The 14,222-nt window shown below is 41.7% G+C and overlaps 1 protein-coding gene across 1 annotated transcript in view; it reads right to left on the bottom strand.

The window, feature by feature from the left end:
• Positions 1 to 6,200: 6,200 nt before the first annotated feature.
• LOC114043401 (trichohyalin-like) overlaps positions 6,201 to 14,222 on the bottom strand; it is an 11,050-nt gene continuing 3,028 nt past the window's right edge. The window contains exons 3-4 of the mRNA XM_027862506.1: positions 13,197 to 14,211; positions 6,201 to 6,325 (exon numbers count right to left, since the gene is read on the bottom strand). Coding sequence (XP_027718307.1) covers positions 6,201 to 6,325; positions 13,197 to 14,211 — 1,140 coding nt within the window. The remainder of the gene's footprint in view (positions 6,326 to 13,196; positions 14,212 to 14,222) is intronic.

Raw genomic sequence — 14,222 nt, 5'->3', positions numbered from 1 at the left:
GTCGTGTCTGACTCTTTGTGACCCCATTTGGGGTTTCCTTGGCAACGATATTGGATCAATTTGCCATTTCCTTCTCCAGCTCATTTGACAGATGAGGAAACTGAGGCAAACAGGATTAAGTGACTTGCTCAGGGTCACACAGCTAGTAAGTGTCTGAGGCTGGATTTGAGCTCAGGTCTTCCTGAGTCCAGGCCAGGCACTCTATCTACTGCACCATCTGCCTATATTACAGGTATCATCATCCCCATTTCAAAGATGAATCATAGTCCTAAAGCTGGAAGGTATTTGAAAAGTTACTAGTCCAATCTCCTTGTTTTGCAGAATCTGAGACCCACAGAGTGTTGTAGAGGGCAGTAGAAGGGAGCTCAGAGACCATCTAGTCCAACTGCCTCATTTTACGGATGAAAGTAGGTCAGTAATTGTCTCACATAGGTAGTAAGCAGCAGGACTGGAGTCTGAGCTTGGGTCCTCTGACTCCAGGTCCAGCACTATTTCCATCATATCTCACTGCTGGTTAGGAACTTGCCCGAGGTCATACAGGTAAGTGGCACAAATGGAGATGGAACTATATTTTGACTCCAAATCCAGGACATGTTACAAGGGGAAACTGAGGCATGGAAGGGCTCAATGCCTTATCTATATTATTAGTAGGGTTTGAAGTTTGGACTTGAACCCAGGCCTTTCCTGACTCTTAAGTGCAATATATTACTATAGACATAGATAGAAAGATAATCCATTATAGTTGCACAAAGGAGTTTGAATTTTAAGCCACAGTCAAATTTTTTTTGTTGTCCCTGTCTTGAAGCATATTGGTGTGGGGACTTCTCCTTATTGGTAGAGATGAATGTCCTGCCTTCTGCTCTGCGACGGCATGTAGAGTTGTTAAGAGGTGAGAGAACTCTTTAGCCCCTGTTAGGGACTTTCCAAGTGAGAGAGTCAAGCGGGCTTTCAGCTTTGAGAGAGAAGATACAAGAGGTCAATCCCATTTCAGGTTGCTGGAGAAGAAGACTATGGGAAGGTACAAGAAGAACTGGCAGTCTCCATCATGTCCCTATTCCTACCTTGTTATTCCAGAGACTTTGGGAGTTTTCCCTCGGGTGATATCTAGGACACTGAGCTGAGTTATCCCACTCCCAATGGGAGAGCTCCTTCACTCTGTATTGTCTGGTATATATCCTATGTACACCTTCTCTGATTTCTGTTTTTGCCATGATTTGGATAAATGGGTTTCTTTGCTCTTCTCTCTCAGGATTTCTCATGGAACTGGTATTAGGTGGGGAAGGAGTCAAGCCTCGGATTTAGAGCTTAGGGTTCCCCTTTCCCCCCAGATGACCATATCCCCTGGACTAATAATATTTAAGAGAGCAGATAGATATACTTCTAGTCCAGCACTCTCTCTGTGGAGAGCAGAGTAGTGGCCTTCAGCTACAACTTATTGCTTCTCCTTCTGGCAGGAATAAAAGTCTCCCTTTGAGAAGGGGGGGTGGGGAGAAGAGAGCCACACACAACAGACCTTGCCACATGTAAACTCCACACCACTCATTCACTCCTTACACCTTTAGTTTAAAGATATTTCATTAAAATATTAGAAGACTTATCATGCTATGAAGATGATCCTGGGTTCACAGAGGCTATGCTCAAGGATTGTAAGCTTAGGTAGACCCTATCAAATTGAAAGCCTTCAAGTCTGGCTGAGAGCAGTGTGTCTGTCATTTGGGGCCCACCTAGCTAAGACTGCAGAAGCTTATCAACAGATGGGCCAAGTTTAGCCACAGCAACACTTACATATCTCTTCCTAAGTCTTAGCAAACCTATGATAGGCATATGCCCACAGGAAGTCAAAGAAAGAAAAGCCCCATATGCACCAGACTGTTTATCACTGCAAAATCATTAAAGCAGCATTTTTTTTTGTTTGTGTAGTAATAACATAGAAGGATAAACCAAGGAGATGCCCATTGATTGAGGAATGGCCAAATAAAAGTTATATTATGTGAAGGTAATGGAATTTTATTGCACAATAAGAAAAAAGGATATGAAGAATTCAGAAAAGCATGAGAATACAGTTATCCCTTCCATATATTGCAGTTTTGATATACAGCAGATTGGCATAAGGAATTAAACGGTAATTTTTTGGGATTTTTACAGAAGCTGCAGATAATAGGCAAAGGCCAGCAGACAACACAGAAAAAGTTCAGAAACTCAGAAATGCAAAAAAGGTATGTTGTGAAAATGCACACTTTGATTTTCTTGAGTGTTCCCCCCTCCCAACCCCTGGGCCCAATTATCCAGGTAATCAGAAGAACTGTATGAGCACCTGCTGTACTGGCTTGACATATTAACAATCCTTTGTGGTGACTGAGGGTAAACCTACCTGGACGTGCAGAAAATCGGCAACTCTGAAGCTATTTAAGCTCATACCAGCTTGGAAGCAGACTCTGAGCCATTTGGTGGTTTATGGATCTTCAAGAGACATCCCTATCTTCCAAAGACTTTCCTGACTGCAGGTTATGAGACTATGGACATATCCTGTTTCATGGTTTTTGGAGACAACCTGAACTTCAGATTCCCCTAACTTTGGTCATGGGGCTCTCAGAATACCCTGTTTTTGGATACACCTCCTTATCAAGCTTTGAACTATGGACTGCTTATCACCAAAGAAGCCTTCTGGTTTGTGTATCAAGGGGTACAGCTCTGACACCTGGAATTCCTCACTACCTGCCTTCCCTTGGGGATGGGGCTCACTGACTCATTCCTTTCTAAGCCCATCTTTCCCCCATATTCCATACCTTTCTTTGTTTAAAAGGCATATAAACTCTTCCCGTCCATTACCTGGCATCCTGTTTAACACTTGCTGGATAATACTCGTATACAATATTATTTTTTTCTTCCCTGCTTAATAAAAACCTTTCTTTAATTTCACAGGCATTCTCTTCATCTGGTTTTCTTCCCTTTAGGGAAAAGGGGGATTTAAATCTCAAGAACCAGTCTTTTCTTTCTCCAGGTGTGTTCCTCTTTGGGGGAAAGAGAGATCTAAATTCCCTCAAGAGAGCATTTGACTCAGTTTACAATGTATAGTATTGTATAATATAGCCTACGACCAAATACTTAACCCAAATTTTACAATAAGGTACTGTAAACACCCCATAAAAGAAAAAGAAAAAACTTAGGACTTCTTCTTTGGTATGAAGGGACGGCCAAAAAATTTTATGAGGATTTTCCATATTGAGAAGGGTTGGGGAGGGAGGGCATGCCATGCTCCTAACCTCAGTGACATGGAAGGGATAACTGTACTTAGATGAACTGATGTAGACTGAAGAGTGAAGAATCAGAAAAATAATATAAACCATGACCACATTATATAAATGAAACAAAACTGAATTCTGTATAGTTATAATGAGAATAGTTGAGGTAATAACTCTCCCTTTTTTATTTGAATAGCTTTGGAACCTTTGGTATGGCACATTGCTTATGCTGTCAGATTTCTTTGAGCTGTTCCTTAGTTTTCCTAAACTACTTTTACAAAAAAACCTTTTTTTTTTTTTTTTTTTTTTTGTTACAAGTGATGTCTTCTTGGGAAGGGGAGGGGAGACAAATTCAATTGTTGAGGTTTAGAGTTGGGAGAGCTGGTTCAGGTGTGAAAGAATTCACTTAGACCTTTGTAACCATTGGCATTAGCATTGGGTTAACCTGGAAGGAGAACTAGCAACTTACAGAGGCATAGGGGCCTGTTTCATCTTACAAGATAAGGGGGAATTGTCATGACACAGGATGAGGAAGTTGGGTGACAGGTTAGGGGACCCAGGATAAGGAAGACAGGGAAAATGTGATGACTCAAGATGAGGGAGATAAAGAATTTTTATGGTCCAGGATAGGGGGAAATTTGATGGTATCTCAAGATAAGGGGAAGAGATTCTAGGATACTGTCAAGCTCAGGAGGGGCTTGGAAAAACAGCTCTTAATTTTTTTTTTAACTTTTAGGCCACTGTATATATTTATATCACATTTGCAAATGAAGATGATGTAAAAACAAAGCTATCAATAAAAATTACATTTTAAAAAGAAGTCCTCGAGGACTTGTGATCTGTGAAGGGGGTACTCACATTGGAGAAATGTCAAGACATGGACGTATGAAGGTAAAATAAAAAATATGGCTAGGCCCCACCTAGTGGGAATAAGAAAACTCCAGAAGTGGTTGCTTTGCATTAGCCCTGCATATTTTCATTGAGCTGGAACCAATTACCATATTTTAAATGCTTATAATTTTGGAATAGCGCAGATTTGAACATAAAAGGCAGGCTTTAAAAACTTGACTTTGGGGGAGGTAGGAGCCTGTGCGGGGGTGGAGAGCAGAAAAGGGCTTTGTTTCAGAAAAGGTTGTTAAGGCATTAACTTGGGAGTCCACAAGTCCATTAACTGGACAAGAAACACCAGTGATTTGGAAGCTGAGAAGTGTGAGATCCTGTTTGCTCAAGGCTAAACTCAGAAGTCTTGCTAGTTGTACAGGAAATGACTCACAGATCAGAATGCAGCAGTTTCCCATCTTCCCCATCGCTAGGGAAAGCCTGTGGGGAGAGTGCATAGGGTGTGTCCAGAGGAGGGGGAGGGTGGAGAGAAGAGGCGGCTTTGGCAATCGAGGGCAGGGGTGAGAGAATGCAGTCAATCCCAAGGAAGGCCGTGGCTGTGGGTCAATTTGGGCTCTGCAGAAGGAATACATTTCCTGATTTGGAACTCTTTGTTCTGTGCCTTAATATCTGATGTCACCCCAGGGCCGCTTCAGCCTCAAGACCCACCCTTTGTCCCACCAGCAAGCTCGAGGGTTTGCTTAGCTCACTGGTTCCCTCTACCGCTTTCTTGCTGTCCCCACCATTTAAAATCAGAATCTCCAAGCTAGAAGGGCCTTCAGAGGTCACCAACCCCACCTCCGAGTAGGATTTCTCTGTCTAGTAGCAGTGAAACAGTGGAAAGAATGCTGGGCCCGAAGCATAGGATATGGGTTTGAATCGCATGTCTTAACATTTCCTAGCTCTGTGACCATGGGCAACTTCTCTGGGCCCCAGTTTTCACATTTATTTGCAAAATGAGGGGTTTGAATGAGATGACCTCTAAAGTCCTTTCCAGTTCTGCACGTATGGTCCTATGAATTCCAGGAAAATCACTTTGGTAGTTGTGGGGGATGGCCTGGAATGGGGAAAGATTTGAAGCAGGGAGATCAACTAGAAATCCATTAAAATAGTCCAGGTGAGAGGTAATTAGGGCCTGAGCTAGGGTGGTGGCTGTATGAAGAAAGTAGAGGGACCAGATGCGAGAGATGTTGTGGATATAGAAATGACAAGACTTAGAAATTGCTTGGATGGGTGGGGTTAGTGAAAGTGAGGAGGAAAGGTTGGCACCAAGGTTCTGAACTGGAGTAACTGGAATAGAAATAGGTGAGTTTTGGGGGAAAGACAATGTAATGAGCTCCATGATGTCAATCACAATTCATTCACATCTGTTCATTTGAAGGATTTAGGGATTTTAATAATAGCTGGCATTTATATAGTTTTTCAGATATTATTTCACTTTATTCTCACAACGACCTTTGGAGGTAGGTGCCGTTATTATCTCCTTTTGCAGATGAGGAAACTGAGGTTTGAGGTTAAAAGATTTGCTCATGGACACATAGTTACTAAGTGAACTCAGGTTTTGCTGATTCCAGGTCCAGTGCACCAGCTAGCTGCATTTACTTACCAGTCACTTCCTGAAAGCATTAAACACATCCTTTGTGGGGCACCTGCTACAGGAAACGCCAGACACATTTATGTTTCTACCCTTTCCTTCCCATTTTTCTGAGAAGGTCCCATTTATAGACTTTGAAGGTATTTGCTGTCATCATCAGTAGGTGTTTATCCTCAAGATTGATGGCTCTGTAGGAAAGAAAGGCACTTGGTGCTGGGTTTGCTATGTTCTGAGAGAGATAAAATTGGTAATTTAATTGTCAAGTTAATTTAGAAAGGCCAAGGTCATCTACTGCATTCCGGGCTCTGACCAGTTATCTTGACTTTTGTCCTGCCGCTGGATGTCGATGACTTTGGAGGACAGAGTGAGGCTCATGACTTTGTGCAGCTCCACTTCTCTTAAATCCAATTCATGCACGTGTCAAGACTTCGCCTGTGATGTCAAGGGTCCTCTTTGAGAACAAAGGTCAAATGGCAACAACAGCCTTAGCCGTCAGATGGTCTGGAAGAGAGGGGACAGTTATGCTGGGTTGAGAGTATGCTCCCAATGGCCACTGCACAGCTGCTGCTATGGGTACCTGGGGCGGGGTTAACTGCTGTGATGATTGATGCTGGATGCAGAAGGGAAGCCTGAGAGCTGGCACAACGGCAGTGAAGGGTGGGTTGGGGGAGTGATGGACTATAGTGGGTCAAGTGTTGGAGTCAAGCCTCCTGATTGGCTTCTGTGGAGAGGGAGGGATGTGACCCATCTTCCCAACTTCTGATTGGTTCATCCCACATGACTCCCACCTTTAAAAAAATACAGGAAGCCTTTTTCAATCCCCCTTAATTTCAGAGCTCTGTTGATTATTTAATTCTGTAAATAGCTTATTTGTACATAGTTGCTAGCATATTATCTCCTTCATTAGATTGGGAACCTGGTGGAGGAAGGGAAATAAGCATTTATATGACACCTACTCTGTGTCAGACGCTGTGCTAAATGCTTAACAAATATTGTCTCACTCGATTGTTGCAACCGCCTTTCAAGGTAAGGGCTCTTATTATCCCCATTTGAGGGGCTGAGCTAGGTCTTGCCATCTGGAGGAAGGGAGGTAGTTCAGTGGATGGGTTGGGGTAACCTAGTGGTAGGTCTTTTGCAGTTTCTTGTCAGTATAATAAATTCACAATTGTATTGTGAATACAACAATTACAATTACAATACAATTACAATGACAAAAATATGAATATTTTCTGCAAACTGCAGAAAATTCAAGACTGAAAGTAACTGTACAGGGTAAAGAAGGGGTAAAATGATTCCTAAATAATAATAGCTACTGTTTCTACATCACTCCCCACTTTACAGCTGAGGAAACTGAGGTAAAATGACTAGCCCAGGGTCACTCAGCTAGTCAGTGTCTAAGGCCACATTTAAACTCAGGTCATCCTGACTTCAGGCCCATTGCTCTAACTATTGTACCACCAAGCTGCCTCACAACTTGGCTACCTCCATGTGGATAGTTAGGACAAATTCTTTATAGAGATTATGAATCACATGGTGCAATCATTTAAACATTAAATTTATTAAATTTTATTTTTTATTAATTTATTAAAATTAATCATTAAAAAGTAAGGTATTATAGCAAGTAATACCTTTATCAGCTGTATTGTTAAAACAAACAAGCAACCCAGAGATAACTCCTAAAATCGTAAGAAATAAAGGTCTTGGTGAAAAGCATAATTGATTGTGGATTCTCCTCTCCCTGATTCTTCCGGTAAGTTTTAAGTTCAGAGAATCTGTATACAACAGAAGAAAACGTTGCCAGGGTGTTCAGTCTAGGGGTTGGTTACCAAATATTGCCAAGTAGATTACAATACAATTCAATCCACTGTGCTAGATCCATGGGGAAGTACCAACTTTAAGTAAGTCCAGGCTGTTGATTTCACTTCCTTATCACCTGAATACAAAATGGCTTTGAGGAGCCCCAGTCCCCACTCTGATGCTTGACCGTGGACCACAATGGACAACAAAATTTTTTTTTTTTTTTGGCAGTTGGGGTTAAGTGACTTGCCCAGGGTCACAGAGCTAGTAAGTGTCAAGTGTTTGGTCTGAGGTCAGATTTGAACCTGGGTCTTACCTGACTCCTAGGCTGGGGCACTATCCACTGTGCCACCTAGCTGCCCCCAGACAAGAAAGTTTTGCTCAGCTGAATCATCTCAGGATATCCTCAGAGTGTGCCTACCCTCACCAAATTTGTTTCTCCTGCTGTGGCTTAGTAAATCTCATTTTGTTAACTGCTGAGTGATCTATGAATGTCTTGTTTTGTTCAAGCATGGCCTGAATCAGGCCCCTCACAGGACAAATAGAACAGTGTCTTTTTGGAAAGCAGGATGTATGGTGTCCTGTTTGGTTAGTGAGCAGAGTACATGAATGAGCATAGTCTAAGGGGAAAGAAGGCAGGCTTTGGAGCCTGGGGACCTGGGTTCATATCCCTGTTCTGTAAATTATGTGCCCAATTCTGGAAAAGTCACATGACTTTTCTTACCTGTTTAAAAAAAAAAAAAGAGGCAGGAAGGAGAACTGGACCAGATGACTTCTGAGGTCTCTTCCAGCCTTAGGTCTTCTTGCCACCTAGAGGAAGAGAATTAGTACCATAGATAGAGCCTCAAGGACTCTGTCCTAGGACTGGCCCAGAATCAGGAAAACCTGAGTTCAAATCTGACCTCAGACATTTACTACCTGGGCACATCTCTTCACCCCAGTTCCTCAACTGTAAAATGAGGACAATAACACCACCTACTTTACTGAGTTGTTGGGTAGACCTAATGAGATAATATTTATGAAGTGCCTGGCACACAGAAGTGTTATATAAATGCTGGTCATTGTTATTATTTAGTTACCAATTAATCCTGTCACTCTGCAACTAACAGTTGCCTTTCAGTTTTGAATTCTCTTCAGTTTGTAAAAAAAACATTCATAGTTGCTTTATTGTAAACACAAGAAACTGCAAACAACCTATGTGACCAAGGATTGAGGTGTGACAACAGCGTATACATGTTATTCTGCCCCAACTCCATCCCTGATGTCACTTTCTTTTCTTTGTATGTGTTTCATATTTACTTATCTGGGCACATGATTCCCTTCAGTGGAAGGTTGGCTCCGGGAGGAGTGGCCCTTTTTTTGTTATTGCCTTTGCTTCCCTAGCATCTAGCACCTACAGTCTAGTCCAGAGGTGGGGAATCTGCGGCTTCAAAGCCACATGTGGCCCTCTAGGTCCTCAAGTGTGACCCTTTGACTGAACCCAGACTTCACAGAACAAATCCCCTTAATAAAAGGATCTTTTCTGTAAAACTTGAACTCAGTCAAAAGGCCATACCTGAGGACCTAGAGGGCCACATATGGCCTTGAGGCTGCAGGTTCCCCACCCCTAGTAGATACTTAATAAATTTTTGCTGAATGAATGAATGGATTTCATCAGAATGAAATACTATGGCATGTTGAAAATGTCAACCAGGGAGAATACCAACATGTAAGTATATTGAAGAGATCAAAGAGGACATAGAACAAAGTAATGGCTATTGCTATTATTTTACTCATGCTTAAATGTAGTTACATTTCTTTTTTCTCTCTCTTTTTAAATCTATCTATCTATCTGTCTATCTATAATTATGATTTTCTGGTTTTATTCAGGATTTTATTGTCCATTACGCTTTTATTTCTCTAAATCACAGAATCTTAAGAAGTGGAATCGACCTTAGAGGTTATCTGAGAGTAGTCCAACCTAAAAACAAAGAATTCTCTCTAGTATCTTAAGAGCTTGCCCATAAAATTAAAACGACCAAGCTTGCTCCCAAAGAACTGATAGAAGGCATCTCTCCCACTTCTCTGCAAAATTAGGGGCTTGGATGTGGAACTCTGCAAATGTCATACTTTTCTGGTGTGTTGGTTGGTTTTGTCAAACTTTTCCACCCTCTCTTTTTTATTTTTTGTTATAAGGCACAGCTCTCTGGGAAGGGGAGGAGCAAGGCAGTGGGCAAGGAATATATTGGGGAATGTAAGTGATTAAAAGCAAAAGATGTCAAATAAAAATGTATTATAAAAAAGGGGGCTTGGTGATGATCATGATGATGTGTATCAGATGGATAGTATGTAGCATATATAAATATATATACTATATATATACTATATAGCATATATAGTATATACATATTTATATAGGTAGATAGTATCATGGATAGTGATAAGGATTAGATCTGTGATTTTGTTGATATAGGGAACTCTCAGGTGAGGAAACTCTTTTCACTAATGCAGGTTGGCACCTTCTCTGTAACTTACAGAGTTGTCTGGAGTACAGAGAGTTTAAATGACTTGACCTGGGTTATAAGGCCAGCATGTGTCAGAAGTGGAACTTGAACCCAGGGCTTCTGGCTTCGATGCCAGCTCTCTATCAATGAACAAATACCATTTTCTCACTGTTCGAGCGTGTGTGTGGGTGAGGTATAGAAAGATTTCACCCCTCAGCTCCTGATATTACATTACATTAGATCTTAGGAAATAGTGATTGGTGAAGGGTCATGGATTTTAAAATATCTGTTTCTTTAATATTTTAGGTTGTTGCTTTATTGCATTTTTGTTGGGTCACTCCATAGATGAGTACTCCACTCTGATGAGATCATATAATTATGAAAAACATATATTTATGGAATATATAGTTAAGTTTAGGGGCAGCTAGGTGGCATAGTGGAATCAGGAAGACTCATCTCCCTGAGTTCAAATCTGGCCTTAGACTCTTAACTAGCTGTGCGACCCTGGGCAAGTCACTTAACCCTGTTGGCCTCACTTTTCTTTCTTGTAAGATGAGCCAGAGAAGGAAACGGCAGACCACTCCAGTTTCTTTGCCTAGAAAATCCCAAATAGGGTCACGAAGAGTTGAATACAACTGAACGACAAAAAAAGTTAAGCTTATGATTTTTTTAAAAGTCTGGAAAAGAATAAAATATAGTTGATAGCCAGAGCAACTTAGTTCATCAGTTCTGAGTTAGAAGAGAGAGACCTTGGAGGTCACCTAATCCATACTAGGAGCTAGCTGGCACAGTGAACAGATTGCTGGAGAAGGGGTCGGGAAAACCTGAGTTCAAATGAAGCCTCTGACACTTACTAGTTGTGTGATCCTGGGCAAGTTATTTAACCTCTCTCAGTCTCAATTTTCTCATCTGTAAAAATGGAGTAATAATAGCACCTACCACATAGGGGTGTTATGGGGATTAAATAAGCTAGTGTATGTAAGGTACTTTACAAACCTCAAAGAGCTATATAAATGCCATCATTGTCATTGTCGTCAGTCAAGTCTTAAAATTACAAGGAAGAATGAATATATAGGATATTGCCTGCCTTTGATGGGCTGTGGCCAAGGAAGCGGAGTGAAAAATCTCTGTAGTTAGGAAAGGAATGTCATGTTCCACAGACCTGTGTTTAAACAGGATTACCCACTCTCTAATAAAGCATTCTCCTTGGGATCATTGAAAGCCATGACCACGAGGGGGCGAACGAGCACCATCCTGTGTCCTCTGGTGCTCTCCATGCCTGGGGATGAGTGAGTTTGGCTGATGTGAGCTCTCTAGGGAGAGCACGGTTGCTGGTTACCTGCACCAGGTGCATGCATTGTTGATGGCTCCTTCCAGAGTGCTGTCAAGTGCCCTGTGGTTTGGTTTCAGTAGCAGGAGTAGGGAAAAGGGCTGGGAACTGATTATAATTAGTACAGAACTAATTAATATATTTAGAGGTAATCTTTGTATTTGCAGGGCAGCCAGGTGGCACAGTTGGATAGAGTGCTAGGCCTGGAGTCAGGAAGACTGATCTTCCTGAGTTTAAATCTGGCCTAAGACAGTTACTAGCTGTGTGACCCTGGGCAAATCACTTAACCCTGTTTGCCTCAGTTTCCTCATCTGTCAAAGGAGTTGGAGAAGGAAATGGCAAACCCGTTCAGTATTTTTGCCAAGAAAATCCCAATGGGGTCACAAAGGGTCAAGCACTGCTGAAAAACAATGGAAATCTATGTAGTTCAGTGTAATGCACATTTGAGTCATTTTTATGAAGTAATTGCTCATTGTGCCTTCAATCTGTTCCCTAGAAGTTTGAAACTGGACTAAACCTCAGGACATAGTGCGTGTGTGTGTGTGTGTGTGTGTGTGTGTGTGTGTGTGTGTGTGTGTATGCTGGGGTGGGGTAGGTTGGGAAGTGGAAATAGTATGTTAGGTGTTTGCCTAAATCTCTGAGTGACAGTGCTTAGCATAGTTCCTGGCACACAGCATGTGCTTAATAAATGTTTGTTGACTGACTACCTTCTCTAAGATTGTTTGTCAGGATCATAGAATTAGAGCAGGAAGTGACCTGAGAAAGTCTTCTAGGATTTTAGGTCTAGAGATTAAAGAAAGCTACCTAGTCCAACTCCCTTATTTTATAGGTGAGAAAATTCAGAGTAGTTAAATGAAGTTTTCAAACAACATTGCCTTACGCAGGCTGTAAGCATCAGAGGTTTGAACCCAGAACCTCTGACTTGAGAGCCTGTCTTTTTTCCACTATGCTGTTTGCCTCCCTTCTCATTTCAGACATGAGGAAACAGAGGCCCAATGAAGTAAAATGACTTTTCTGAGTCCACACAGGAAGTAACCAGGAAAGCTAGGATCTTTAAACCTGCTTAAAAAGTGAATTATGTTCTGGAATGTGACAAATGGTTTACTTTATCTCAGCTTCCAATCTGAGAGCCTAGGAGTTTGCACATGGAGTAGGAGGAAAAACACACTTCAGAAGACAGTAGTTGAATGCTATTGATTTATTATTGATTTTCATACAAGCTGAGAATTTGACCCAGAAACGTCCTCTAGGTAAGCCTTGCGAGCTGTGATTCACCGATGTCACACTAGTCACAGGGCCATTGGAGACCTGACAGACACTTGTTTTCTTCCTTCATCTTAAAGCATCCCTGTGCTCTTTGAGCCCCCCAAACCAAAAGATGATAGATTCTGCTGATCATACACTAGTATTAGCTACATTTTCTCAAAGAAAAAGAAAAATCAGAACACATAACTCTTTTAGTGCAGATAATAGTGAAACATATCGAACATCTGAAGTACCTGTGGGAATCTAGACAGGGCTTTAGAAGTCATCCTCAAAGAATGGAGAATCCTGTGAGTTCCCAAGAGTCTCCTGGAACTCATGCACTTTCCTGGTCCAGCCTGGAGAGTATTACTGGCCATATGATTTCCAGGTAAGGCTGGGAAAGTAAGCCTCATCATTAGGATTTTCTTCCCAGTTTTGTTCTGTATATTGATTTGGATTATCCATTCTTTCTTCCCACTCTTGAACTGGACAGTCACCATGACTTCTTTCAACTGGTTCCCACCTCCAATGCTGCCTCTCAATAGAATAATTATTATCTGATTGCTGGTCATGAGATTGATAACGGTCTTCCATACCAGATTCCCAGATTCCTATGTATCTGTCACCTTGGTCATCTTCAAAGGCAGAGTGATCTGCATTATTTTGTCTGCTTCCTTCATCTTTTTGTTCTGATGGATCATGGATACAATAGCATAACCAGTCGCCTTTTTGCTTGGTCAAAAAATACACATCACAGTGTATTGGACTATCTTTTATCTCCACCAGTGATTCCTGGGTGTTGGGGTGTCTATGCTCAGCTTTCTGTGATGTTGGTTCCTGCTTTGGGGAATCCCAATAATCAGATCTTTCTTCTGGCTGTTCCTGTTCATCATCATGAAATCTCTGAGATAAATCTCTCTGAAAATTTCTTTCATTGTTGCTTAAAAAGTATGTCTTATCACCTCCATTTGCAGAGCTCTGATATCTCACTTGAAGCCTCCCATCATTTCTTGGAGTCAGGGTTGGATTTCTCAGATGGTTTCTGATCCCATCCCTTGGTATGGAGATCTCTTCATTAATATGGGGTTTCTCATTATACTCGTACTTTGGTATTAGGATCTTAGGTCTCACTTGGAAATTGCCATCAATTTCTGTTCCAGGATTTTGGCTTCTCACTTGGTGTCTTCCATTGCCCTGGAGTTCTGAGGTTTGTTGATGTTCTTCATCATCTTGGGGTCTTGGGGTCTGCTGTCTAACTTGACATCTTAAATCACTTTGATGTTCTAGGATCTGTTGCGGAAAATGATGTCTCCTACCATCCCTTGGTCCTAGTGTCTGCTGTCTATTTTTATATCTCTCACCATCCTCGGGTCCTGGAGTTTGCTGTACAATGTGGTTCCTTTCATCATCTCTGTGTACTTGGGACTGCTGGCTAACTTGGTGTCTCTGATCGCTCTGGATTTCTGGGATCTGCTGCCTATGATCGTTCCTTCCTTCATCCCTTGGAAGTGAAGGCTGCTGCCTAACTTGGTATCTCCTATCATCTCTTGGTACTGGGGTTTGGTCCCTTCTGTCATTCTGGATTTCTGGGAACTGAGGCCTGATTTGGCGTCTCCCATCATCTGGCATTTCTGGGGTCTGCTGCCCATGTT

The sequence above is a fragment of the Vombatus ursinus genome, unplaced genomic scaffold (assembly GCF_900497805.2).
Source record: "Vombatus ursinus unplaced genomic scaffold, bare-nosed wombat genome assembly UNPS02014768.1, whole genome shotgun sequence".
NCBI classification, from domain to species: Eukaryota; Metazoa; Chordata; class Mammalia; order Diprotodontia; family Vombatidae; genus Vombatus; species Vombatus ursinus.
Note: the sequence above shows the minus strand (reverse complement) of the source record. Positions and strands in the feature narration are given on the sequence as shown.